Raw genomic sequence first — 27708 nt, forward strand, 5'->3', positions numbered from 1 at the left:
CTTGTATGTCTACATTAAACTTGAGAAAAAGTAAAAATTAGAACACCGTATGTGGTAATGAAATTCCAGGGACCCAGAACATAATGTAGTGTATGTTTTTAGGTGGGAGATGCTGATAACAGAATTAATAGGAAGTCCATAGGCAGTAGGATACTGACATGTACATGGAAAATTCCAGGGACAGGAATTTCTAGGGACAGGAGCATCGTTTTTCCCTTACCTGATACCACAAACCAGTGACAACGTGAATGCTGTATTTTAAGTGGTTGTATGTTTATTTTTTTGAGTAACAAATGCATGAAAAATTAATGCTTCACCTAGGTAAGATCATTGGTCTACGTGAAGTCACAAATGTTTTTTCCTTCTTGGTTGCTGCAGCCTGGTAGATGTTCATGGAGAAGCTCTGTTCTCTATATTATGGCTGTGTGCCTTTGCTTCTCCCTCTGCTTTTATTTTTTCCATAGTTGAGGCTGGGTATGTTCTTTCAAAGAAATGGCCATGAATATGTATAAGTATACTTTTGAAAATGAGCTTTCCTAAACTATTGAGAGTTCTTCCCGCCTCTTGCCGAAGCAACTCTTGGAGGAGAGGCCCATGTATCTGCACGAGCACTTCGCTTGTTCAGATGTCTGCATTTTATAAATGCTTCTTACTAAGAAAGCATTTTTTAGGTCATTGCTTGTACCAGGTAATTTTTGCCGGGGATGGGTAAGGGTTGGGTTTTCTGGTGGGAGTGGGGTGGTGGGTATTTTTTGTTCATGCTTTAGTGCAGGCCTGTTCTGAGGCAATAACAACAAGTTGCTGTGAAAACAGCATGTGCTGCTGCCTTTGTAACTGCATGGAAACTTTTCACATGGGTTTTTCTCCGGGTTAATACAGAAATATGTAAACTGAGAGATGCAAATGTAATATTTTTAACAGTTCATGAAGTTAAGTTATTAAAATAACAAAAATAACAAAACTTAATTACCTTAATATTATATAATTGTAGTATTAGCCTTGTTTTACAAACCTTTAAAATACATTTTAGAAATCAAAGTTGATAGTCTTAGATCAAAGTTGATAGTCTTAGTTATCTTTTGAGTAAGAAAAGCTTTCCTAAAGTCCCATATGTTTGGACCATGGCAGCTAATTTTGTAATTTAAGCATTCATATGAACTACCTATGGACATATATTAAAGTGATTGACAAAATCTCAGCGTGCCGCCTTGACTTTCTGGAGTTATCCTACAAGAGTATAAGCTCAGAGGAAAGTTCTTTCTGTTCAATAAAAGTCAGCACTGAAGTGCTTTTCTTTCAAAAGAGTTAATCCGAATATTGCTTTTGTTGTTACCAATCATTTTTAAAACATTTTATATTTTTAGAGCCCCATATGTTATTTATGGGCTCCTCAAGTCTTCTTGAGTTAAGACTCCATTAGCTCTCCTGTGAATGCGAGGACAAAGAGAGGAAGATGTTGTTTAGTGTCACACACTGGAAAACCACTAAGTCTCCAATCTCGTTTGCATTGCCTGGATGTTTAGCAATGCCAAAATAAGCACTGGACTGTAAGACAAAGACCTGGCTTTTAGTGCCAGCAGAACTAATTACTAACCCTTTGACTTTGGGCAAGTTATTAACCTAATGTGAAGTGAGGATACTAATTATATGCTCTGCCTACTTCACAGGTAGTTGAACACTAAGAGATAATATTATATATGTAAGATTGTTTTGTAAACTGTTTAAGCACTTTGCAAGTATAAGGCATCATCTAGGACTGGTCTCCAAGTGATGCATTCTTGCTTTACCCTCTTTTGATTTTCTTTCTCCCAATGGAAACCAAGCAGATTCTTTCAGAGTTCTCTATCTGCAAAAATTGATAGGGTATTTTTTGAGGAAGAGGGGAGTAGCTTATGATTCTGTTTCCTTAGTAATAGGAAACCTTTCCCTGTGAAGACCAGATGTGAAACTCCTTTTTTTTTTTTTTTTTTTTTTTGAGTCAGAGTCTCACTGTGTCACCCAGGTTGGAGTGCAGTGATGCAGTTTTGGCTCACTGCAACTTCCATCTCCCAAGTTCAAGTGATTCTCCTACCTCAGCCTCCCGAGTAGCTGGGACTACAGGCGCGTGCCACCATGCCCTGCTAATTTTTTGTATTTTTAGTAGAGACTGGATTTCACCATGTTAGCCAAGATGGTCTTGATCTCCTGACCTTGTGGTCCACCCACCTTGGCCTCCCAAAGTGCTGGGATTACTGGCGTGAGCCACCGCGCCCAGCCCTAACAACTTTCTTTAGATGGAATTTAGACCAAAGAAAAACATTGATTTCTTATTCTACCCATTTGATAGGAATTGGCAATGTGAAGATTGTTTAGAATTGTGTTGTACAAGAATCCAGTGGATTTGGCAGGAAAAGGTGAAATAGCGTACTTATCCTCCCAGGTTCTCATTCCTTACCATTCCTGCCTCCTCTCATTTTGAATGATGTGAAAGGATATGAGAGAGACAAGAGGCCAGGCGCCGTAGCTCATGCCTGTAATCCCCACACTTTGGGACGCCGAGGCAGGCAGATTACATGAGGTCAGGAGTTCAAGACCAGCCTGGCCGATATGGCAAATCCCCCATCTCTACTAAAAATAAAAAAATTAACCGGGTGTGGTGGCACAAACCTGTAATCCCAGCTACTCAGGAGGCTGAGGCAGGAGAATCGCTTGAACCCAGGAGGCAGAGGTTGCAGTGAACCAAGATTGCACCACTGCACTCCAGCCTGGGTGATACAGCGAGACTCCATCTCAAAAAAAAGAGAAGGGTTATACCCATAGGAGTGTCTTCTGTTACAGACTGCTAAAACAGAATAGTTAGGAGACAATAACAATGTTTTCTCTGCCCATTTGTAATGGCAAGAAGTTTAGCATCTTTTCAGGCAGTCTTCTCTAATACTCCGCTCCAAAAGACCACATGTGAAAGACCCTTCAGTAGAACACTGATAGAAATTTTACTTCTCTGTTTATACTGTGTTGCTTTGTGAGTTTACCAAGTTTGCTCCTGAGAGTGGCATCTTATTTTTGAGAATGAGAGCATGTGAGGGTAGCCCTTAGCAATGTCAAAGCACTTGATAAAATCAAAGTGATGTGGCTCAGGCCTGTAATCCCAGCACTTTGGGAGGCCAAGGCTGGTGGATCACCTGAGGTCAGGATTTCAAGACCAGCCTGACCAATATGGTGAAACCTCATCTCTGCCAAAAATACAAAAATCAGCCGGGCATGGTGGTGTGCGCCTGTAGTCCCAGCGACTTTGGAGGCTGAGACAGGAGAATTGCTTGAGCCCAGGAGGCAGAGGTTGCAGTGAGCCCAGATCATGTCACTGCATTCCAGTCTGGGCGACAGAGCAATACTCCATCCCCCCACCACCAAAAAAAAAAAAAAAAAAAAAAAAAAAGGTGATGTATGTAAGATCAAATGAGACCTCATGTGCATACAGGTCGCACAATTCCAGGGGCATATTTCTTTTCTTTTTCTTTTTTTTTTTTTGAGGCGCAGTCTCGCTGTCGCCCAGGCTGGAGTGTAGTGGCGCAATCTCTGCTCACTGCAAGCTCCGCCTCCCAGGTTCAGGCCATTCTCCTGCCTCAGCCTCCTGAGTAGCTGGAACTACAGGCGCCCGCCACCACGCCCGGCTAATTTTTTTGTATTTTTAGTAGAGATGGGGTTTCACCGTGTTAGCCAGGATAGTCTCGATCTCCTGACCTCGTGATCCACCCGCCTCGGCCTCCCAAAGTGCTGGGATTACAGGCGTGAGCCACCGCGCCCGGCCTTCCAGGGGCATATTTCTATCAGTCCCTACTTGGATGTAGCTAAACTTCCCCAGTCTTGGAAGTTAGGACAGTCTAAATCTGTGTTAAGGCTCAGAGCTGCGAAGAGCGAGTGTTCATTACCCGATGGTATATATCCGCGTTTTGGACACCCTCTCCTGCGCACGCGGGGTTAAGTAAGTCACTGAAAAACCTAGTCTCACAGGAGTGGGGCTTAGTCCATCACTTCCTCATTTCTCAAGCTCTGCATAACCTGGCTTGGACAAACCTCATAGGTTTCCACAAACGGCCTCAGCTGTGGATGAGGAAGGCTTCCGGGCGGTGGGGGGGGAAGATGCACAGGGGACAAGATGATCGTTTTCATTAGTTGAGCTATTTTCTTCGTTTTACAAATAGTGGGGAGCAAAGAACGGATGGGCTTCCCCCTTTGCAGCTTGTTGTTTGGTGCCCGAAAGGCCAAAGTGAGGGGCATTTGAGAAAAGTGCGAGGCAGGTTTTCCCATAGAAGTCCTACCACATGAAATGAGAAAAAAGCAATTCTCAGGAACAGCCAAGTTTGCCTTTCTCTGGTCTTTCATTGTTGAAGCCACCTGCTTCCCCCTCCTGCTGCGGCGGCGGAGGCTCTAGGCGGAAGCGCCGCGCGGCGGAAAAGACCACCAGAGGCGAGAACTGCTCTCAGCGCGACAGCTGCTGGGGCCGGCCGCACCCGGGGCCCCTCGGAAGGGCGGGGCTTCCCCGCAGGGAGGGGAGGGGAGGGGAGGGGAGGGGAGGGGAGGGGAGGGGAGGGGAGGGGAGGGGAGGGGAGGGGAGGGGAGGGGAGGGGAGGGGAGGGGAGGGGAGGGGAGGGGAGGGGAGGGGAGGGGAGGGGAGGGGAGGGGAGGGGAGGGGAGGGGAGGGGAGGGGAGGGGAGGGGAGGGGAGGGGGGCGGAGCGCTCTATCCGCCCTCCCGGTCGCCCGACTGCGCATGGCACGTTGCGTACTCCCCTCCCAGCAACCGGCCTGGCGGCGGCGCGGCCATAAAACTGAGGAGGCGGAGCCAAGACGGTCGGGGCTACTTGCTAACTCCAGGAACAGGTACCTGCTTGGCGGGGTGCCTGGTGAGCCGCTGGGGCCAGTCCCTCCTCGCTCTGCCACCGATTCCATCTCCCCAGGCCCGGGCCTTCGTCGGAGCGGCCATCCCGGGCTCACCCTTACCCTCCATGGGCCCCCTTTTTAACCCGCGTCCTCGACTCCCGCAATGAGGCGCCGCAGCCCGAGAGCAGAATAGGTTTGGGCCTGGCGGGGAGACGCTGAAGCGGAGTTGCCGGGCGAGAGAGGCGAGCTCCTGCTTTCCCCTTCCTCCCCACCCCCCAGGGCTTCCAGGTGGGGAACCTAGGGCTGGGTGCCTGTTTGTCCTGCTGAGGCAGAGTGGTGGCCGACTCTGGTGCTGAACTCCCCGCTCTCCCCAGCCGCCGCGCACCTCGGGCTGACAGGCAGCAGGTCAAGTCCTCGTAAGGACACAAGATATAGATGGCTCCCAGAATCGGCCTAAACGAAGAGCTCATTGTCTTTTTGTTTTCCAAAAATGTTTTTTGAGTGACTGCAGGGGATATGGGCGCCGGAGATGGGGGTTGGGGGTTGGGGGTAAGGAAGAGAGTTCGAGGGAAGGGCATTGGGTAGGTAAAATTGTTCATAGCTCTCAGGAAATAGGGAACTAACCTCTCTGCCCAGCCTTCTCCTGTATCCTAACATACTTTAACTTGACTTTCCTCGAAGAAAAAGCCGTTGGAATCTGCCCTTTTCTTATTGTAATATCTGTTCAAGTAGAAGCATGTTCCAATACGTATATGCGACGTTAAGACAATTCTTCATTGACACTCATACCTTTCTGAAGACACCCAGGACTGTTTCTTGTCTCTGAGAGTTAAGGAAGAAACCAAATTTGATCACCGGCCTAGAAGCCTGTGAATTCAGCCTTTAGGTACAGTGCTAAACTGGTTAAATCTGTCCCCTACTTTTTAATCAGATTTCTTAGAGGTGTTTTGGCTGGAATGCAGTGTTTATGGTTGTGGCCCCAGAAATGGAGGAAGTTTACTCTGGTTTTTAGAGCACAGGCTTTGGAACAGATTTAATTAGTCCCTACCACTTACCTGTGTGACTTTGGGCATTTAACCTCCCTGCACCTTAATTTCCTGATCTGTAAAACAGAGATGATAATACTTGTGAGCTGCTCATGAAGCATTTAGCACAGTGCCTGACACGTAGAAAGTTTGCCATAAATGTTTGCTGGGTTTATTATTTTCTCTCTTGATTTTTATTTTATTTTTTGAAATGGAGTTTCGCCCTTGTGGCCCAGGCTGGAATGCAATGGCTCCATCTCCGCTCACTGCAACCTCGGCCTCCTGGGTACAAGCAGTTCTCCTGCCTCAGCCTCCCGAGTAGCTGACATTACAGGCACCCCTCACCACACCCGGTTAATTTTTGTATTTTCAGTAGAGACGGGGTTTCACTGTGTTGGTCAGGCCGGTCTCGAACTCCTGACCTCAGGTGATCCACTAGCCTCGGGCTCCCAAAGTGCTGGGATTACAGGCTGAGCCACCGCCTCCCGCCAATAAAGCTGTTTCTATATCTGTCCACTAGTAATATTGCTTTGTTATGTGTGTGTGTGTTTATACACACACACACACACACACATATAGTGTTAAATTATAGTGTTAAATGTTTCTGATAGTCTGGGTGCTGTGGCCCACCTCTGTAATCCCAGCACTTTGAGAGACTGAGGCAATAGGATTGCTTGAGCTCCGGAGTTTGAAACCAGCCAGGGCAACATAGCAAGGCCTCATCTCTACTGAAAATTTAAAAAAATTAGCCGAGCTTGGTGGCGCCTACCTGTAGTCCTAGCTACTTGGGGGCTAAGGTGGGAGGATCACTTGAGCCCAAGAGTTTAAGGCTGCAATGAACTATGATAGTACCAGTGCACTCCAGCCTGTGCAACAGAGCAGGACCTTGTCTGCAAAAAATATATATACACACATACATATATGTGTACATATATATTATACAATATGTATATATGTACATATAATATACATATTAATACGTGTGTTGCATATGTGATATATACATAATATGTATACATATATGTATACATTATATAACATATAATGTGCATATATAATATATGCATAATATATACACCTACATATGTATTTATTCATTCTTGATAAGTGTAGATATATCTTTCGAATGATACCCCTCTGCCCTCCCCTTCCATTTGAATTTACATTTTAAGGAAATTTACATTTTCATTTTAAGGACATTTGAAGGGAGCATAGTGATGATGTTAATGTCATACAGATAACCCGGCATGGTGGCTCATGCCTGTAATCCTAGCACTTTGGGAGGCCGATACAGGAGGATAGCTTGAGTTCAGGAGTTTGAGACCAGCCTGGGCAAGTTCATTTGTACATGATTCAATCTGAAAATAGAAAAGTCCTTCATAATTTGTATACCATTTACTCTTAATCACTAGGTAGAGCTATTCTAAACCAGCTCAGATGAAATTTATTAGTAAGATTTTATCAAAGAAAATACCTGTGTGCAGTTATTAAAATAATTGTATAGGGGGCTATAAAGAAAAGTACTGTGGCGTGGTCTCCCTCCGCCTCACGAGTTGACGCCATTCTCCTGTGTCCGCCTCCCGAGTAGCTGGGACTACAGGCGCCCGCCGCCACGCGTGGCTAATGTTTTTTATTTTTAGTAGAGACGGGGTTTCACCGTGTTAGCCAGGATGGTCTTGATCTCCTGACCTCGTGATCCGCCCGCCTCGGCCTCCCAAAGTGCTGGGATTACTGACGTGAGCCATCATACCCGGCCTTTTTTTTTTTTTTTTTTTTTTTTTTTGAGATGGAGTGTCACTCTGCAGCCCAAGCTGGAGTGCAGTGGCACGATCACAGCTCACTTCAACCTCCTGCCTCAGCCTCCCGAGTAGCTGGGACTACAGGTGCATGCCACCACACCCTGCTAATTTTTTGTATTTTAGGAGAGATGGGGTTTCACCATGTTGCCAGGGGCGGTGTCAAACTGCGGAGCTCAGGCGATCTGCCTGCCTCGGCCTCCCAAAGTGCTGGAATTACAGGCATGAGCCACTGGGCCTGGCCCCCATTAATTATTTAATCATTTTTTGTTTTAGTTCTTTAATGATGGACTTCTGTAATTTTAAACAACATGTTTAGACTTTCCACTGACAGGAGAGACAGAGAAATGACTAGGGAAGCTTATCCTTATTTTTCCAAGAGAATAAAGGTCATGCGGAATGTCACACCACCCCCTCCTCACTGCCTCCCAACTTTTTCTTTTCTTTCCTTTTCTTTTCTTTCCTTTTCTTTTCTTTTTTCTTTTTGTTTCTTTTCGTTTTCTTTTCAGGGACCCTGTGTTGCCCAAGCTGGAGTGCAGTGGCTCAATCTCAGCTCACTGCAGCCTCCACCTCTGGAGCTCAAGTGATCCTCCCATCTCAGCCTCCCTAGTAGCTGGGACCACAGGCACATGCCACCGCACCTGGACAGTTTTTGTATTTTTTATAGAGATGGGGTTTCAAACTCCTGGGCTCAAGTGATCCACCCACCTGTTTCCCAAAGTGCTGGGAATATAGGCATGAGCCACTGTGCCCAGCCAGCACCTCCCAACTTTTGATAGTTGAATCCCTCTATTTTTACTTCTGTTGGTTACCTTTGTAACCTTAAATTTTGTACATAAGTTTCTGTTTGTTATCCTATCAACTTTCGGCATTAACTTTACCTTTTTGGGAAGATAGGGATATTAGCTTCCCCAGTCATTCCTCTATCTCTTCCCTGTTCCATTTCCCATCTTCGGTCCGGTGAAACTTTACTTTCATATTATCAAATTTGAAGGCATTTACATTCTGTTATATAACTGTAATTAAGTTTATCATGCTTTGTCTATAGACTTAAAATTTATAAGCTGATAATGAGCACTTATAGTCTTATAAGTATTATTCACAGAACAGCCAAGCGTTATTCTGCACTCCATTCCCCTGTCCTAACTTCCTTATCATTCAAGGGCAAGTGGATTTTCTTTCTCATTCCTTGCTGAACTATCTCAAAAAAATTTTTTTTTTTTTTTTTTCCGAGATAGAGTCTCACTCTGTTGCTCAGGCTGGAGTGCAGTGGCACAATCTCGGCTCACAGCAACCTCCACTTCCCAGGTTCAAGCGATTCTCCTGCCTCAGCCTCTCCAGTGGCTGGGACTACAAGCATGTGCCACCACGCCCAGCTACTTTTTGTATTTTTGGTAGAGACAGGGTTTCACCATGTTGACTAGGCTGGTCTTGAACTCCTGACCCCAGGTAATCCACCCTCCTCGACCTCCCACAGTGCTGGGATTATAGGTGTGGCCACTGCGCCCAGCCATACTATCTCAAAATTATAACACATTTAAGTTTGTTTCAAATTTGGACTTTGACTTTTAAAATATAGTTTTAATTTCTATTGGAATTTTTGGTTGCCTTTCTGTTTGATTTTTTTGGAGGAGGGGCGGGGGGAAGAAACAGGCCACTTTCTACCCTGTCCCTGATATTTTTCATCCTTTATAATCTTTAATGATATTATTATATTTTCTTCAACCTGCCAAGTTCATGTTCTAATTTTGACTGATTCCTTTCTTGATCAGCTTCATAGCTATCATCATGAAATATCTCTTCAATGGACACACCACTTTTTTTTTTTTTGAGACAGAGTCTCACTCTGTCACCCAGGCTGGAGTCCAATGGCGTGATCCTGGCTCACTGCAACCTCCGCCTCCCAAGTTCAAGCAATTCTCCTGCCTCAGCATCCCGAGTAGCTGGCATTACAGGCACCCGCCAACATGCCTGGCTAATTATTGTATTTTTAGTAGAAATGGGGTTTTGCAATGTTGGGCAGGCTGGTCTCAAACTCCTGACCTCAGGTGATCCACCCACTTCAGTTTCCCAAAGTTCTGGAATTACAGGAGTGAGCCACTGCGGCCGGCTGGACACACCATTTTTTTTATCTCATAGCTTCCTTTTTAGATTTTAGCCTCATTTTACTGGAGTACGTTCTCAAATAATTTCATTTAAAAATGTATATGGGGCTGGGTGCGGTGGCTCACGCCTGTAACCCCAGCACTTTGGGAGGCCGAGGCGGGTGGATCACCTGAGGTGTTTGAGACCAGCCTGGCCAACATGTCTCTACTAAAAATACAAAAATTAGCCAGGCGTAGTGGCACATGCCAGTAATCTCAGCTACTCCAGAGGCTAAGGCAGGAGAATCCCTTAACCCAAGAGGCAGAGGTTGCAGTGCGCCAAGATCGCGCCATTGCACTCCAGCTTGGCCTGGGCGACAGAGCCACACTCCATCTCAAAAAAAAAAAAAAAGGAATAGAAAAGCTGTTGACTGGGAGCTCTGTGGATTTAAGACTCATGGACATAAGTGGGCAGTTACGCCAGGGACTTGTTTTCAGCCCCACTTCTCCTTCCCTCATTCCTTATTGCTACAGTTTTATTTCAGAGCCCCTTAGGATTGTCTGCTGGGCAGAACTGCCGTCTCCTCTACTATAGTCTCCATTCACATTCTAGCCTGCAGCTTTCTCTCCATTTCCTGAGACAGCACCCTTCTGTCCACTTTTCACCTCCTAGAAATTTACTGAGATTTCATCTACTAATAGCTCCTCTCATTCTGTCCTCAGATATATGGTTATTATTTGTATTCCTTTACCTTAATTGGGACCTTGGGAGAGAGGTGAGATTCTAAAATCTTAGAAACCTGACTATCTAATCTTTCTAATTCTCTGAAAAAGTTAATTTTAAAGTCTCTCCTAGAAACATAAGCCATTATTATAAGCATCACTATCAGAGGGAGAAAGGTATTTGTCTCAGGTGTCAGACAGATGTCATTAACCTCATTTTAGAGTTACTAACGTTGAGAATCAGCAAGCCAAAGTATGTTGATCAAGTTAACACAGACGCAAGAATGCAATTCATACCATGCTTGACTTATTTCAGAGTATGTGTTTTTTTCACCACACCATATTGTCACGTTAAGTATAAATCTCTGACTTCAGGTTACTCTTAATGAGCCTTTAGCCATATTTTAACCTTATTGATTATTCTTACCATTTGTATAGTAACACTATGGGTGAAATTAGCTCTCTCTTTTCTTTTTTTTTTTTTTTTGAGATGGAGTCTCGCTCTGCTGCCCAAGCTGGAGTGCAATGGCGCGTTCTTGCTTACTGCAACCTCCACCTCCTGAGTTCAAACGATTATCTTGTCTCAGCTTCACAAACAGCTGAGATTACAGGTGCCCACCACCATGTCTAATTTTTATATTTTTTATTAGAGACGGAGTTTCTCCCTTTTGGTCAGGCTGGTCTTGAACTCCTGACGTCAGGTGATCCACCTGCCTTGGCCTCCCAAAATGTTGAGATTACAGGTGTGAGCCACCGTGCCCGGCCAAATTCGCTCTTTTCTAGATGTTAACCTTTCCTAATAGCTTCTATTTTTCTAAATTAATCTTTACTATCTTTGAAACGTTTCCAAGTTCTTTGTGTGTCTTTACCATTTTCTTACCTAAGACTGAAATACACATTTGGTAAATGCTGTTAGGGAAAGATTAATTTGGTCAAAGTTAAAGTTAGTTTGGCAAAAATTCAGAAAAAGCAGAAGTATCCCTGATTCTTTTTTCTTTTTTTTTTTTTTGAGACAGGGTCTCACTCTGTCGCCCAGGCTTTAGTGCAGTGGCGCAATCTTGGCTCACTGCAACCTCTGCCTCCCAGGTTCAAGCGATTCTCAGCCTCCCAAGTAGCTGCGATTACAGGCTAGTGCCACCACGCCCGGCCAATTTTTATATTTTTTATAGAGATGGGGTTTCACCATGTTGTCCAGGTTGGCCTCTAACTCCTGACCTCTAGTGATCGGCCTCCCTCAGCCTTGCTGAGTGCTGGAATTACAGGCATGAGCCACCGTGCCCAGCCTGTCCCTGATTCTTAATCCGGAATGACATTTCTTCTGCCTCTTCTCATTTAGTGAACACAGTAATAAAAGCATTTTTAGAACATTCTTATTGAAAACAGTGACAAGTTTCTTAGAGCTTTGAATATAAAATAAAGGCTATTCAAGTATAGTTTAGTAAAAACAATTTTATTGGAGGCGAATAGAGTAAGACCTAGGCCTGTAGCCATCCATTGGCCAGCCTTAATCCAGGAATAGATTTAGAACATTTAAAATAATTTCCTTCAGGTATCCCTGTGTTGGAGGTTCCCAAGAACACCCTCAGGTTCAGTAATTCATTAGGAGGACTCACAGGACTTGGCATATAGTCACATTCCTGGCTAGGATTTATTTCAACAGAAGAATACAAAGAAAAACCAGCAAAGGGAAACAGCACATGGGTTGAAATCTGGGGGAAACCAGGAGCAAACTTCCAAGGATCCTCCCCCAGTAGAGTGACACAGACCTCAAAGCAAGAAGTTGTGGCAGCATGTGTGAAATGTTATCAACCAGGACAGCTCATTAGAAACTCCATACCCAGGATGGTCATGTAGGCAGCCTCTGCCTGGCATGCGTCAAAACTGGACTCCCAGAAGGAGAAAGCATAAACCGTACTGTTTGTACAAATAATTTAGGCATAATAAGCCACTTCTGTCATTTCTAGGAAAATGAGAAATCTCTCAAAATCCTCGTTCCCCGATGCCAGCCAGTGGCTAAAGCAGACTTGTTAAAGGATAAGAAGTTAGGCCTGCTATATTAACCCTTCTTCTGCAGAATCCCAGTCTGTAAATACTATTTCTTTAAATTGGTCTTTTGAGAGATATGGGGATGGGAATGGGTTGAAGATTGTATTCTTTGAGCAAGTTCCAATTGAGATGAAAAATAATATAAACAAGAATAGAAAAGCAAAGATAAAAGGAAGAAGAAAAAACGAGAATTGAATACAATTTTAAAAAGGAGATTAAAAAATAAAAGAGATTGTACTCTGACAAATACCAGGAGTACTGCTGTTTTATTGTCAGTTATATATGACCCATATGTCTTAAACATTTAGTAGTAAAAATTGAGGAGCCTGATAATTCATACCTGAATAGAAGGGCATTCTACCTTTTTGCAAAAGTGTGTCTAGCTTGTGCCCCTTGGCAGGCCAAAAATCTTCTTAGGAAATGGGTTTTAGTTGGGAGGCCGAGGAGGGCAGATCACCTGAGGTCAGGAGTTTAAGATTAGCCTGACCAACATGGTAAAACCCTGTCTCTACTAAAAATACAAAAAAAAAATTAGCTGGGCATGGTGGCAGGTACCTGTAATCCCAGCTACTTGGGAGGCTGAGGCAGGAGAATCGCTTGAACCCGGGAGGTGGAGGTTGCAGTGAGCCGAGACCACACCATTGCATTCCAGCATGGGCAACAGCACGAGACTCTGTCCTTCCCAAAAAAGAAAATGGTTTTTAGGCTGAGTGTGGTGGCTCATACTGTTGATCTTACCACTTTGGGAGGCCAAGGTAGGAGAATCACTTGAGCCCAGGAGTTCAAGACCAGCCTGGACAACATAGTCTGTCACCCAGGCTGGAGTGCAGTGGTGCGATCGTGGCTCACTGCAACCTCTGTCTCCCAGGTTCAAGCTATCCTCCCACCTCAGCTTCCCAAGTAGTTGGGACTACAGGCACATGCCACCATGCCTGGCTAATTTTTATATTTTTGTAGAGATGGGCTGGCAATCCACCTGCCTCAGCCTCCCAAAGTGCTGAGACTACAGATGTGAGCCACCACGCCTGGCCTATACAAACAATTTTTTTTAACTAGCCAGGCAGTTGCTCACACCTGTGATCCCAGCTATTCAGAAGACTGAGGTAGGATTGCTTGAGCCCAGGAGGTTGAGGTTGCAGTGAGCTGTGGTTGCACCACTGCTTTCCAGTCTAGGTGACAGAGTAAGACCTTGTCTCCAAAAAAAGAATGGTTTTTATTTTTTTATTTTATTTTTTTTTTTTTGAGACGGAGTCTCGCTCTGTAGCCCAGGCTGGAGTGCAGTGGCCGGATCTCAGCTCACTGCAAGCTCCACCTCCTGGGTTCACGCCATTCTCCGGCCTCAGCCTCCCAAGTAGCTGGGACTACAGGCGCCCGCCACCTCGCCCGGCTAGTTTTTTGTATTTCTTTTTTTTTTTTTTTTTTTTGAGACGGAGTCTCGCTCTGTCGCCCAGGCTGGAGTGCTGTGGCCGGATCTCAGCTCACTGCAAGCTCCGCCTCCCTGGTTCCCGCCATTCTCCTGCCTCAGCCTCCCGAGTAGCTGGGACTACAGGCGCCCGCCACCTCGCCCGGCTAGTTTTTTGTATTTTTTAGTGGAGACGGGGTTTCACCGTGTTAGCCAGGATGGTCTCGATCTCCTGACCTCGTGATCCGCCCGTCTCAGCCTCCCAAAGTGCTGGGATTACAGGCTTGAGCCACCGCGCCCGGCCAGTTTTTTGTATTTCTTAGTAGAGACGGGGTTTCACCGTGTTAGCCAGGATGGTCTCGATCTTCTGACCTCGTGATCCACCCGTCTCGGCCTCCCAAAGTGCTGGGATTACAGGCTTGAGCCACCGCGCCTGGCCAAAAGAATGGTTTTTAATATGCCGCTGTTGGCCAGCTGCGGTGGCTCACACCTGTAATCGTAGCATTTTGGGAGGCTGAGGCAGGTGGACTGCCTGAGCTCAGGAGTTCGAGACTAATCTGGGCAACATGGCAAAAACCCTGTCTCTACTAAAAATACAAAAAATTAGCTGGCCGTGGTGGCACGTGCCTATAGCCTCAGCTACTCCGGAAGCTGAGACAGGAGAATTGCGTGAACCCGGGAAGCAGAGGTTGCAGTGAGCCGAGATCACATCACTGCACTCCAGCCTGGGCGGCAGCAAGATTCTGTCTCCCAAAAAAAATATGCCACTATGCACATACACACATGCACACAAACGCAGACGTGATTGGACTTCACCTAGCATGACAATAAAATGTACTTGGAATTTTAAGATAGGGACTGTGAATTTCCTGTCATGGCTGTGTCCATTAAAGGTAACAAGAAGAAACTATAAATAGTGAACCACCAGTAGCACCAATACACCTAACATGGAGGAGTGCTGCTTCCAGTGTTTCCCTCAAGATGAACTGTTTCCGATGTATTTCTGAGGGACTAAATTAGGTGACTTTGCCCAGTGGGATTATTTGACCTAACTCTTACATAGGTCTGAGCTAATTAATTAAGAATTTCACAGAGGGTCTCTTGAGCTCAGGAGTTCAAGACCAACATGGGCAATATGGCAAGACCTGTCTGTACTAAAAATAAAAAATTGGCCAGGCGTAGTGGCTCACGCCTGTAATTCTAACACTTAGGAGGTTGAGGTGGGTGGATCACAAGCCCAGGAATTCAAGACCAACCTGGGCAACATGGTGAAAACTCATCTATACAAAACTTGGCTGTGTATCGTGGTGCATGCCTGTAGTCCCAGCTACTCGGGAGGTTGAGGTGGGAGCATCACTTGACCTTGGGAGGTGGAGGTTGTGGTGAGCCTTTGAGATTGTGCCACTGTACTCCAGCCTCGGCAACAGAGCCAGACTTTTTCTCAGAAAAAAAAAGTTAGCCAGGCATGGTGACACATACCTGTGGTCTCAGCTACTCAGGAGGCTGAGGTGGGGGATTGCTTGAGCCTGGGAGGTCAAGGATGCAGTGAACCGTCGTCATGCCACTGCACTGCAGCCAGGGCAACAAGCGCGAGATTCTGTCTCAAAAGAAAAAAAAGAATTTCAAAAAAGATAAGCCATGGATACATTCAGCTGGTTCTGTGCTTTCCCAGGCATTCTCATCTTCTAATAGAGAAGCTGCTAGCTACATGTGACTCCTGAGAACTTGAAATGTAATGTGACTGAGGAACTGAATTTTTTTTTTTTTTTTTTAAGACAGGACGTCTCTCTGTCACCCAGGCTGGAGTATAGTGGTACAGTAACAGCTCAGCTCATCACACTCTTGACTTCCCAGGCTCAGGTGATCCTCCCACCTCAGCCTCCCAAGTAGCTAAGAATATCAGTACCACACCTGGCTAATTTTTTTTTTTTTTTTTTTTGCCAGTGTTGGGGTGGGGGTAGAGACGGGGTCTCACTCTGTTTCCCAGGCTGGTCTTGAACTCCTGGGCTCAAGTGATCCTCCCCACTTAGCCTCTCAAAGTGCTGGGATTACAGGTGTGAGCCACCACACCCAGCCACAGGAACTGAAATTTTAATTTTACTTATTTATTACAAATTCAGTTGTAAGTTTAACCACATTTGGCTAGTGGTTGCTATAATAGACAGTGATACTATAGGAGATATCCTTGTAACTAAATTTCTACATAAATTTTCCCTAGGGCAAATTCCGACAAGTGGAAAAACAGCAAGGTATATTCATAATATTTATTTATTTATTTTTTGAGACGAAGTCTTGCTCTTGTTCCCCAGGCTGGAGTGCAATGGTGCGATCTTGGCTCACTGCAACCTCCACCTCCTGGGTTCAAGCGATTATCCTGCCTCAGCCTCCCGAGTAGCGGGGATTACAGGCACCTGCCACCACGCCCAGCTAATTTTTGTATTTTTAGTAGAGATGGGGTTTCACCATGTTGGCCAGGCTGGTCTTGAACTCCTGACCTCAGGTGATCCACCCACCTCAGCCTCCAAAAGTCCTAGGAGTATAGGCATGAGCCACCACGCCCAGCCAATATATTCATATTCTTAAGATTCTTACTATCCATTTAACTGGAGATTTTTAATCAGTTGTACATTTGAGGAACTATTCCAAGACCTGATTAGAAAAAGCAGAAAAGAGCCTGGAACTTACTCCATCTGTTTTCTCAGTGGTTCTCAATCCTGACAATGCATGGCTTTTGTTGTTGTTTTTGTGGTGAGGTGGGGAAGAATGGTGGTAGTGGTAGCAGCTAGAACTTTTTTTTTTTTTTTTTTTTTTGAGACGGAGTCTTGCTCTGTGCCCCAGGCTGGAGTGCAGTGGCGCTATCTCGGCTCACTGCAAGCTCCGCCCCCCCCCCCCCCCCCCCCGGGTTCACGCCATTCTCCTGCCTCAGCCTCCCGAGTAACTGGGACTACAGGCGCCCGCCACCTCGCCCGGCTAATTTTCTTGTATTTTTAGTAGAGATGGGGTTTCACCGTGTTAGCCAGGATGGTCTCGATCTCCTGACCTCGTGATCCGCCCGTCTTGGCCTCCCAAAGTGCTGGGATTACAGGCTTGAGCCACCGCGCCCGGCTTAGAACTTTTAAAACTATATAGATGTCCAAGGCCCTCCCCAGACCTGCAAAATTAGAATTTTTAAAGGTGGATGTCTGAGCATCTATAGGTGTTTATAAATACACAAGTTAGTTTGAAATACATTCTGTTTTAGGCCGGTGGGGTGGCTCACACCTATAATCCCAGATCTTTGGGAGGCCGAGGCGGGTAGATAACTTGAGGTCAGGAGTTCGAGACCAACCTGGCTAACATGGTGAATCCCTCACTCTACTAAAAATACAAAAATTAGCCAGGGATGGTGATGCACATCTGTAGTCCCAGCTACTTGGGAGGCGGAGGCAGGAGAATCACTTAAACCTTGGAAGCAGAGGTTGCCGTGAGCTGAGATTGTGCCACTGCACTCCAACCTGGGCAATAGAATGAAACCCTGTCTCATAAAAAAAAGAAAGCAAGAAAGAAAATTTGATTTTATTTTTAAATTCTAAAATTTTTCCAGACCATAGAAACTTTTTTTGCAGATAAAAACATCTACCTGCCTCTTTATCTACATTAATTTTCTCTTTCTATTGTAGACTACATGGAGATATGGACCTTTTTTCCTCTTAAATTTCTTTTGCATGATTTTTTGTGTTTAATACTATTAAATATGCATTCTAATCATGTTTTTTCAAATAAATTCTTTATTTTTAAAATTTTATGACAACATAAATGAATGATTCTTAGCTAGGGTTGGAGAAGGAGCTTCTATAAGAATATCAGGACCAGGTGCAGTGACTCACACCTGTAATCCCAGCACTTTGGGAGGCCGAGACGGGCAGATCACAAGGTCAGGAGATCGAGACCATCCTGACCAACATGGTGAAACCCCATCTCTACTAAAAATACAAAACTTAGCCGGACGTGGTGGCATGCGCCTGTAATCCCAGCTACTCGGGAGGCTGAGGCAGGAGAATCGCTGGAATCCGGGAGTCAGAGGTTGCAGTGAGCCAAGATCACCACTTCACTCCAGCCTGGCAACAGAGCGAGACTCCATCTCAAAAAAATATGTATATATATATCAGGGTAGGGCCAGGAACGGTGGCTCACACCTGTAATCCTAGCACTTGTGGGAGGCCAAGGCAGACAGATTGCTTGAGCTCAAGAGTTTGAGACCAGGGCAGTGGCTCATGCCTGTAATCCCAGCACTTTGGGAGGCTGAGGTGGGCAGATCACCTAAGATCAAGGGTTCGAGACCAGCCTGGCCAACATAGGGAAACCCTGTCTCTACTAAAAATACAAAAAAATTAGCCAGGCGTAGTGGTGTGCGCACCTATAGTCCCAGTAACTCGGGAGGCTGAAGCAGGAGAATCACTTGAACCTGGGAGACGGAGGTTGCAGTGAGCCAGGATCATGCTACCGCACTCCAGCCTGGGCAATGTGGCAAAGCCCCGTCTCTACAAAAAATAAAAAATTAGGCATGGTGGCATGTACCTGTAGTCCCAGCTACTCAGGAGACTGAGGTAGGAGGATGGTTGGAGCCCTGGAGGCAGAGGTTGCAGTGAGCAGAGATCGCATCACTGCACTCCAGACTGGATGACAGAGCCAGACCCTGCCTCGAAAAGAGAAAAAAAAAAAAAAAGTCAACTAAGTGCAACTGGCCTAAAAAGCAACTACTCCAGATTGTAGTAGGAGGCTGGAGGGCCCTATGAAGGCAACTTCCAGGAGAAAATTGAAATTGATGGGTTTGAGGGTATAGAAAAATATATGGATAAGTCAAATAGCAGAGATGTTGGTGTATTTGTAAAAAGTTAATAATAGCTATATGAGAAACCAAGCAAGTGAACAAATGAGGTGGTTATTAACTCTAGGAAAAAATAGGTGTATAAGGAAAGAAAGACATTGTCCGGGCACAGTGTCTCATGCCTATAATCCCAGCACTTTGGGAGGCTGAGGCGGGTGGATCACCTGAGGTCGGGAGTTCAAGACTAGCCTGGCCAACATGGTGAAACCCCATCTCTACTAAATACAAAAATTAGCCAGTCATGGTGGCAGGCACCTGTTATCCCAGCTACTCAGGAGGCTGGGGCAGGAGAATCACTTGAACCTAGGAGGCAGAGGTTGCCGTGAGTCAAGGTCGTGCAACTGCACTCCAGCCTGCGCAACAAGAGCAAAACTCCATCTCAAAAATAAAAGGAAAAAAAAAAAAACAGGAAAAGAGACATGGTTGGTTTTTGTTTGTTTGTTTGTTTGTTTTGAGACAGAGTCTAGCTCTGTCACCCAGGCTGGAGTGCAGTGGCGCGACCTTGGTTTACTGCAACCTCCGCCTCCCGGGTTCAAGCAATTCTCGTTTCTCAGCCTCCCAAGTAGCTGGGAACAGGTGCCCGCCACCACGCCTGGCTAATTTTTTGTGTATTTTTAGTAGAGACGGGGTTTTACCATGTTGGTCAGGCTAACGTCTCGAACTCCTGACCTCAAGTGATCCACCCACCTCGGCCTCGCAAAGTGCTGGGATTATAGGCTTGAGCCACCAGGCCCGGCCGAGACAGGTATTTCTGTGTGCCTCAGCTTTGAACCATATTTGCATAGTCATAGTAATATAAATGTGGACTATTGATTTAAGCAAAATTATACCAGAGCTATGTTGGTGGAATGAGAGCAGGAGATACAGTGGAAGATAATCATGTAAGAAGCTTTGTCTTCATCTACCATGGTAGGAAGTTAAAACTGGCTGACTCTGGGTACACTGCCTATGAGTTAGCCCTGCTCTGCAAGGAGCTGTAAAGAAAATTTAAAAAGTTAAAATTAAGTCATCCCCATATAAACATTAAGAATAATTATTAAAAAGCAGGATAACACTGTGCATGGTGGCTCACCTGGTAACCCCCACACTTCGGGAGGCCAAGATGGGAGGATCACTTGAGTCCAGGAGTTCCAGACCAGTCTGGGCCACATAGAGAGACCCTGTCTCTACAAAAAGTAAATAAATAAAAAGCAGGATAACCATGGAAAATAACTGAAGGTAATTGTTTCTGGGTAAAGGTTAGTGGGGGATTGAGTCAAGAGAAATTTAGGAATTAATTTAAAACCACATAACACATTTCTCTTTCTACAGAAATTATTTTATTTTATTTTTTTGAGACAGTCTTGCTCTGTCACCCAGGTTGGAATGCAATGGCGTGATCTCTGCTCACTGCAATCTCCACCTCCTGGGTTCAAATGATTCTTAAGTAGCTGGGATTACAGCCACATGCCACCTTGCCTGGCTTTTTTTGTTTTTTAATAGAGTCGGGGTTTCACCATGTTGGCCAGGCTGGTCTTGAACTCCTGACCTCAGGTGATCCGCCCGCCTCGGCTTCCCAAAGTGCTGGGATTACAGACATGAACCACTGCGCCCGGCCAGAAATTACAGAATTTTATAATGTACTTGGCCAAAGTATATTCAGATTTATCATCACTTAAAGTTTCTCTAAACAAACCTAGCAATTTATAGGTGAAGTCCAGTGCTTTGAATGGTAGACCTGTAATAAGTTTTTGTTAATCAGAAGGTATTTCTATATAAGGAGATTTTTGTTAACTCAATCTGTTTCTATTTTCCTTTTAGGTTTAAGTTTTTGAAACTGAAGTAGGTCTACACAGTAGGAACTCATGTCGTTTCTTGTAAGTAAACCAGAGCGAATCAGGGTGAGTGTTTTTCTATTCTTCTGACTTTACTATTTTTGTTTTCTGAAAAGCAGTGTGTTTTGGCAGATGTTGTAGGTGGTTAGGGTCGGAATGATACAGAAGTGAGGAATGTAGGAAGTAAGGCAGGTAGTGCAGCCTCCACTCCTGAGAAGAGTTTGCAGACAGAGGCTGACCAGAGACACAAAATTTACCACCAGCTTGTCTGATAGAGAAGAAATAAGAAGAAAGTGGCTTATTTCATGAATATCAGTCATACAACATTAAATGAGTCAATGATACTTCTCAGTGTAGATGTGTATCTGCTTATGACCCACCCCCCGCCCTCTTGAGTTTGTGAGTTTTCAAAATCAAGTTGTAATTACCAGGACACTTTTTTCTAAGTAATACCATTAGTTTTAATTGAAGACTTTTTGAACATGAAAGATTTTATTATACTTCAAAACTTCGTCAGAAAAAATGACCTCAAAAACAATACTAGATTTAGCTTCTTTACAAATTCCCATTATTTCATGAGTGTCTTATTTTGTTTATTATCAAGTACCTAATTTCTAAATGCAATAGTAATTATTTTAGAATTTTGTAACAGGGTATAAGTTCTATGAGACATTATGAGTACACCACTTTCTTTACATATTAAAGCATAATTTATGTTTTTTGATGCAGTGCATATAATTTTATATGAAGTTTTAAATTTAGGATGTTATTTCTTTTTTGATTTGGAAAAAATAGTTATAGGGAAGGACAGAGAATGATGCTGTAATTCCAATTCACAGTCTATATCATGCAACTTATTTCTGAATGTTACTTAATACTTAATCTTTTTTCTAATGTTTATGCGTATAAGAACAATTTATGTTAGAAAGAGTAAACTTCACTGTTAATTAAGAGGAAAAAAGGAATGTCTCCATAGCCTGAACTCTGCCCCATGGAAAGAATGCCCCCAAGCCAAAGTGTAACACCAGTCCTTAAGGGAAATGCAATCTTGATTCCATTGCTTTTAAATACGAGCTCCTTTTCTGTTTCAGTGTAGCCTAATTCAGGTGAAACAAAACCACTGATCAGAATGACAGAAATCTAATACTCATTTGAAATAGGCTAGTAAAGTGAGCCATAGATTGATCCTGCTAGTTTGATCTTACTAGTTTGGCCCTTGTGAACTTGGCAGAAAATATAAGCAGCCATGTCTTTAGAACCCCTAGTGGATAAAGAATATGCAACTTGTTGTGTGTCGTTTTACAAACTAACAGGGTTTTGTGGATAACTAGTGTTTCATCTCTGTTTTCTGTGTTATGAATTCCAGTGATAGTTTTCAAATTGACATCAGTGATCCAAGGCATCTGTAATGTAGAATGAGTAAGATGGAACCAATATAGGGAAGGCAAAAAAAGTCTTCATTATTAGAGCCAGTATTATCTATTTCTCATCTGTCAAATATAAGAATTATTCATCAAATAGGCAAAGAGGAGTAGAGAAAGGAATCTTGTTTTTAGTTCAAGATTCTGTTAACAACTTTTCCATAGAAATGATTCCTGGCCGGGTGTGGTGGCTCACGCCTGTAATCCCAGCACTTTGGGAGGCCAAGGCGGGCGGATCACGAGGTCAGGAGATCGAGACCACCCTGGCTAACATGGTGAAACCCCGTCTCTACTAAAAACACACAGAAAAGATTAGCCAGGCGTGGTGGCGGGCATCTGTAGTCCCAGCTACTCGGGAGGCTGAGGCAGGAGAATGGCATGAACCCAGGAGGCAGAGCTTGCAGTGAGCCGAGATCACGCCACTGCACTCCAGCCTGGGTGACAGAGCAAGACTCCATCTCAAAAAAAAAAAAGAAATGATTTCTAACTGTACTGCATGATTCTGTTTTCATAGTTGTGATTTTGTCTGTCTGTCTAAAGGCTGATAGCTAATTTGTTGTGGCTTGGAAGAAATACTAATTCTCTTTGGGGTTTTCCTCTTTAGCGGTGGGTCTCGGAAAAGTTCATTGTTGAGGGCTTAAGAGATTTGGAACTATTTGGAGGTAAGTACAGTATGGCATTTAGCCATCACTTCAGGATATAAAAAATCACTACTTTTTTGTTGACTAAAGCAATCTATAGCAATTAGCAATTCTAAGGGCAAATGTAACCTACAGTTATTGGATTTCTTCGGTTCCTTTATGAATTTATGGTTTCCCAAAGATTTGAAGACTAACCTGGCAATTTTCCTTGGCCTCTCTTGATTGTTAGAAAGCCAGTATTTACTTAAAAGCATATATGTTTTCTTTTGTCCAGGTGAAATACATATTTTTAAAGAAAGAAAACTTTAAAAGTCTCTAGCCTTGAAGATTTAAAAAATAATTGTCAAGACAAAGGAAGCAATGATCTGGAAGTTCTGGTTTTATCGCTCAATCTAGTTGACTCATTTTTTCATGGTAGAAATTATAAGACTTAAGAGAACAGAATGAAGGCAAAGTCTTTCAGAGCAAAAATATGAACTTCCTATTGTAAAACCTGAATGTTGATTTCAGAAGTAAACCTTGACAGGCCTAGACATTACCCTTTGGCCATTTTCAAAGTGAGCCTTTTAGGGAACTGTCATCTTAATTTAGGGCAAAAAAAATTATTTTCAAAAAAAATAATAGTAGAGCACCATTCTTTGTGTCTGAATACCAAGATACTCTTTTAGGATCTTATAGTTTAAGAAACAGATTATCGGCCGGGCGCGGTGGCTCACGCCTGTAATCCCAGCACTTTGGGAGGCCAAGGCAGGCAGATCACGAGGTCAGAAGATTGAGACCATCCTGGCTAACATGGTGAAACCCCGTCTCTACTAAAAATACAAAAAAATTAGCCAGGCCTAGTGGTAATCCTAGTGTAATCCCAGCTACACTTGAGAGGCTGAGGCAGGAGAGTGGCGTGAACCCGGGAGGCGGAGCTTGCAGTGAGTGGAGATCGCGCCACTGCACTGCAGCCTGGGCGACAGAGCGAGACAGAGCGAGAGAGAGTGAGTCTCAAAAAAAAAAAAAAGAAAAAGAAAAGAAACAGATTATCAGGCCGGACATGGTGGCTCACGCCTGTAATCCCAGCACTTTGGGAGGCCGAGGCAGGCAGATCACTTAAGGTCAGGAATTCGGGACCAGCCAGGCCAATGTGGTGAAATCCCGTTTCTACTAAAAATACAAAAATTAGCTGGTCGTGGTGGCGCGCACTGTAGTCCCAGCTACTTGGGAAGCTGAGGCAGGAGAATCGCTTGAACCCAGGAGGTGGAGGTTGCTGTGAACCAAGATGGCACCACTGCACTCCAGCCTGGGTAACAGAGCAACACTCCGTCTCAAAAAAAAAAAAAAAAAATCAGATTATCGGCCGGGCATGGTGGCTCACGCATGTAATCCCAGCACTTTGGGAGGCCAAGGCAGGCGGATCACCTGAGGTCAGGAGTTTGAGACCAGGCTGGCCAACGTGGTGAAATCCCATCTCTACTAAAAATACAAAAATTAGCCAGGCTTGGTGGCGCACACCTGTGGTCCCAGCTACTAGGGAGACTGAGGCAGGAGAATGGCTTGAAATCGGGAGGTGGAGGTTGCAGTAAGCCGAGATCACGCCACTGTGCTCCAGCCTAGGTGAAAGAGCAAGGCTGAGTTTTTGAGACTCTGTCTCAGAAAATAAATAAATAAAATAAGAAGTAAATTTAAAAAGCAGATTATCAGATTGAGTACATTGGTTAGCTGATCCAAAATACCCCCAGATAGGATTTTTTGTTTTTTGGGGTTTTGTTTTGTTTTGTTTTTTGTTGTTTTGTTTTGAGACGGAGTCTCGCTTTGTCGCCCAAGCTGGAGTGCAGTGGCACGATCTTGGCTCACTGCAACCTCTGCCTCCCGGGTTCAAGAGATTCTCCTGTCTCAGCCCTCCTGAGTAGCTGAGATTACAGGAGCACACCACCATACCCGGCTTAATTTTTTTTGTATTTTTAGTAGAGATGGGGTTTCACTTTGGGAGGCCGAGGGGGCAGATCATGAGGTCAGGGATAGATTTAAGTAATTGAAAACTCAAACTTGTTAGTTACTAGGTGGTACCTATTAATTTATTTTCCCTAACACATCTCAAAGAATTTCTGGACTAGAATTTTTGTGAACTTTGTCAGAGTGTTATGTTTTAGACAAATGAGAGTTTAGAAAAATGATGAGTTCTATATATTTTAGTTGGAAAGAATTAGTTAGATGCACAGTAAAGGAAAGGCTAGTGGAACAAAAATACCACATTCTGTTCCTATTCTCATTTTCTTCCCATCATTAATGGGAATAAAATGGTTTAAAAGTAAACAGTGATGCCTGGCGCAGTGGCTCACTCCTGTTATCACAGCACTTTGGGAGGCCGAGGCAGGCAGATCACAAGGTCAAGGAGTTCAAGACTAGCCTGGCCAATATGGTGAAAACCCCATCTCTGCTAAAAATACAAAAAAAATTAATCGGCATGGTGGCGCACGCCTGTAATCCCAGCTACTCAGGAGGCTGAGGCAGGAGAATTGCCAAGATCACACCACTGCACTCCTGCCTGGGCGACAGAGGGAGACTCTGTCTCGAAAAAAAAAAGACAAAAAAAAGTAGGCCAGGTGCAGTGGCTCACACCTGTAATCCCAGCACTTTGGAAGGCCGAGGCGGGCAGATCACCTGAGGTCAGGAGTTGGAGACCAGCCTGGCCAACATGGCAAAACCCCATCTCTACTAAAAATATAAAAATTAGCTGGGCGTGGTGGCAGGCACCTGTAATCCCAGCTACTCGGGAGGCTGAGGCAGGAGAATCTCTTGAACCCGGGAGGCAGAGGCTGCAGTGAACAGAGATCATGCCACTGCACTCCAGCCTAGGGATAAAGCAAGACTCTGCCTCCAAAAAAAAAAAGAAGAAAGCATTTTCCTTGGTAACTAGACTTTTCTGATTTTGTATAGTTTAAGGTATTTAGAAATTTAAGATGATTAGAAATGTATAATCACCCCAATATTTTACAGTTAAAAATCTTCAGTTTGGTGATTTTTATCACTTATACAGAATAGAGAAGGTCAACAGCACATACAGAATTTGACTTAAGAACAGAAAGTTATTTCAGTTGTCCTTTGTTTTGTTCATTTTCACTAGGACTAGCAGAGCGCCAAATGCCTTTGCTTTATTTACATTTAGAATCAAATCTATCTGACTTTAGAGAATCAGGTTGAGTAATGGTCCTTCATACACGTGTTGCTATATTAAAATTTTTGCCCCTTTTTGAAAAAACATGTTTTCTAGTTCCCACACTCACTGGGAAATGGCCAACCATCTCTGTAACTATATAATGAATTATTTATTCACAAAGTATAAGGAACTGGCCTATTCATAACAACATTGTGTGTTGATGCCAAGTAAATGTATGACCAGAATTGTAGCAGTTGAGTTCTATCTAGTAAAGAATACCCATAGAATAGTAGACTTGCCACCTTTTGAAGAACCATAGATCCATGTTTAAAGCCCCATCTCTCTGCAGCATTTTTACTGTGGATCTGTGTATGTGTGTTTATATGTAGCCCCACAGGCAATTTTTGCTGTAATGACTCTTAAGTGGTTTCTATTAATAAATGTAGTCCTAAGTACAATAATTGCTGTTCTGAATGTGGGTGTGTCTTCTGCTAAAACACAAAATGCCAACAATCAATTTCTCTACCCCAGAGCAGCCTCCGGGTGACACTCGGAGAAAAGTAAGTGACTTCCTAGGCCCTAGCACTATGGCTGTTGCATGGAGATGATTTCTTGTGGAAGTTTGTGTGTTCTTTTGGCTTATCATTTTATGTTTCTGCTTATCTGTCACTGAGCTTTATTTGTAGTGTGATTTTTGTACTTGTGGAGTTTCAGGTTTCACCCTGGAAAGATTTGGATGTGTAATTTGAAAACTGAAAAAAGTCTCAGGTACTTTTTGTCTCTTCTGGGGATTAAGGTCTCCTCCCCTCCCCAGCCCTGCCAATTGACCACCACCCCTTCCCCCAAAAAAGTAAGTTTCAATATCTGAAATACGGTTATTGTTTAGTGACTAATGGTATTAAATTTTCTGTCCTTAGTCTATTAATAATAGATTTGCGTCCACAGACATAATACAGATCTCTGTCTAGACCTCAAATCTCTTACCTTAAAAACAAAAGCAAAATTAAAAAGTGTAAAACAGAACATTTACTTTTTTCATTGGTGAAAGCTGCAAGATTCTTACCCTGTTTCCTTCTCTTCTAGTTTATTTTACTTAAATAAATAGCACCAGATGTGCACAATGTACCAAGCTATTTTTGAATATATGAATCAGCATCTTATAAAGAGAGAGGATAAGAACTTTCCTACCTAGACTTCTGACTCTGTTCAGATTGCAGACATTTGCAGCTTCTGTAGCAGCCCCAAGGTTGAGTGAAGGACAATGATGTTGACTCGGAATTTCTGAGTAAAGCTTTGGCTATGCTTACGTCATCCACTAATCAGGAGCACCTCTCTATCAGATCCAAATGCTTTCCAATCTGGAGACCAAAAATGTTCCCTATAGGCTCAGTTAGCTATTTTTCTAGAATACAATGCCAATTACATATAATTTTTATATTTTTACAGCTGCTGATGTTATATCCAAAGTTATCCTGCGTGAAACCTGTGGGAAGTTGAATGTGTTTATTTGGTAGCATTTTGTGAATATTGTCTTTGTATGCTTTACTGTATTTTGTTTTAAACTCTTTAACACAGTTATTTTGTGGTCATTTCTGGATATCAGCTGCTTATGTATTTTTCAAATGCTTCAAAATGAATAAAATGCATTTCATGGTGGGGGAAACTAAGAAAACACTTGGATAGAATTAGTTACTTTCTATGAGCAATTTGAGATTATTACATTCCACTAATTAAACTATGTCATGCTGCATTTAAAGAGAATGGGCTAAATATTTCATTCTTTTTATCTGAGTTTCAACCTGTTCTAAAACTGAAACAGTGTGATGAACTAACCTTCCTTTCTTGTGGCAATGTCAGATGATCTAGACCTCTTCCTTTCAAAATAT

At 43.8% G+C, this 27708-nt stretch overlaps 1 protein-coding gene and 1 long non-coding RNA gene across 10 annotated transcripts in view; one reads left to right on the plus strand and one right to left on the minus strand.

The window, feature by feature from the left end:
* The first annotated feature begins 4738 nt into the window (after positions 1-4738).
* Positions 4739-27708, plus strand: part of STRADA (STE20 related adaptor alpha) — a 39490-nt gene continuing 16520 nt past the window's right edge. Inside the window, exons 1-4 of one of the 9 annotated variants that reach the window (XM_008012133.3) lie at positions 4739-4858; positions 20602-20681; positions 22641-22698; positions 26354-26382. In XM_008012133.3, coding sequence (XP_008010324.3) covers positions 20646-20681; positions 22641-22698; positions 26354-26382 — 123 coding nt within the window. In that variant the 5' untranslated portion in view covers positions 4739-4858; positions 20602-20645. Of the gene's footprint in view, positions 4882-5482; positions 5745-20601; positions 20682-22640; positions 22699-26353; positions 26383-27708 lie in introns of those variants that run through there. The other 8 variants (XM_008012137.3, XM_008012134.3, XM_008012135.3 and 5 more) reach the window with 8 other exon arrangements.
* LOC140708680 (uncharacterized) lies at positions 12643-27089 on the minus strand. The gene is made up of 4 exons (XR_012088879.1): positions 27011-27089; positions 19874-19967; positions 15414-15531; positions 12643-13210 (listed from the first exon to the last, which is right to left on the minus strand). It is a non-coding gene; the product is annotated as an uncharacterized lncRNA (long non-coding RNA).

Source organism: Chlorocebus sabaeus, chromosome 16, assembly GCF_047675955.1.
Source record: "Chlorocebus sabaeus isolate Y175 chromosome 16, mChlSab1.0.hap1, whole genome shotgun sequence".
NCBI classification, from domain to species: domain Eukaryota; kingdom Metazoa; phylum Chordata; class Mammalia; order Primates; family Cercopithecidae; genus Chlorocebus; species Chlorocebus sabaeus.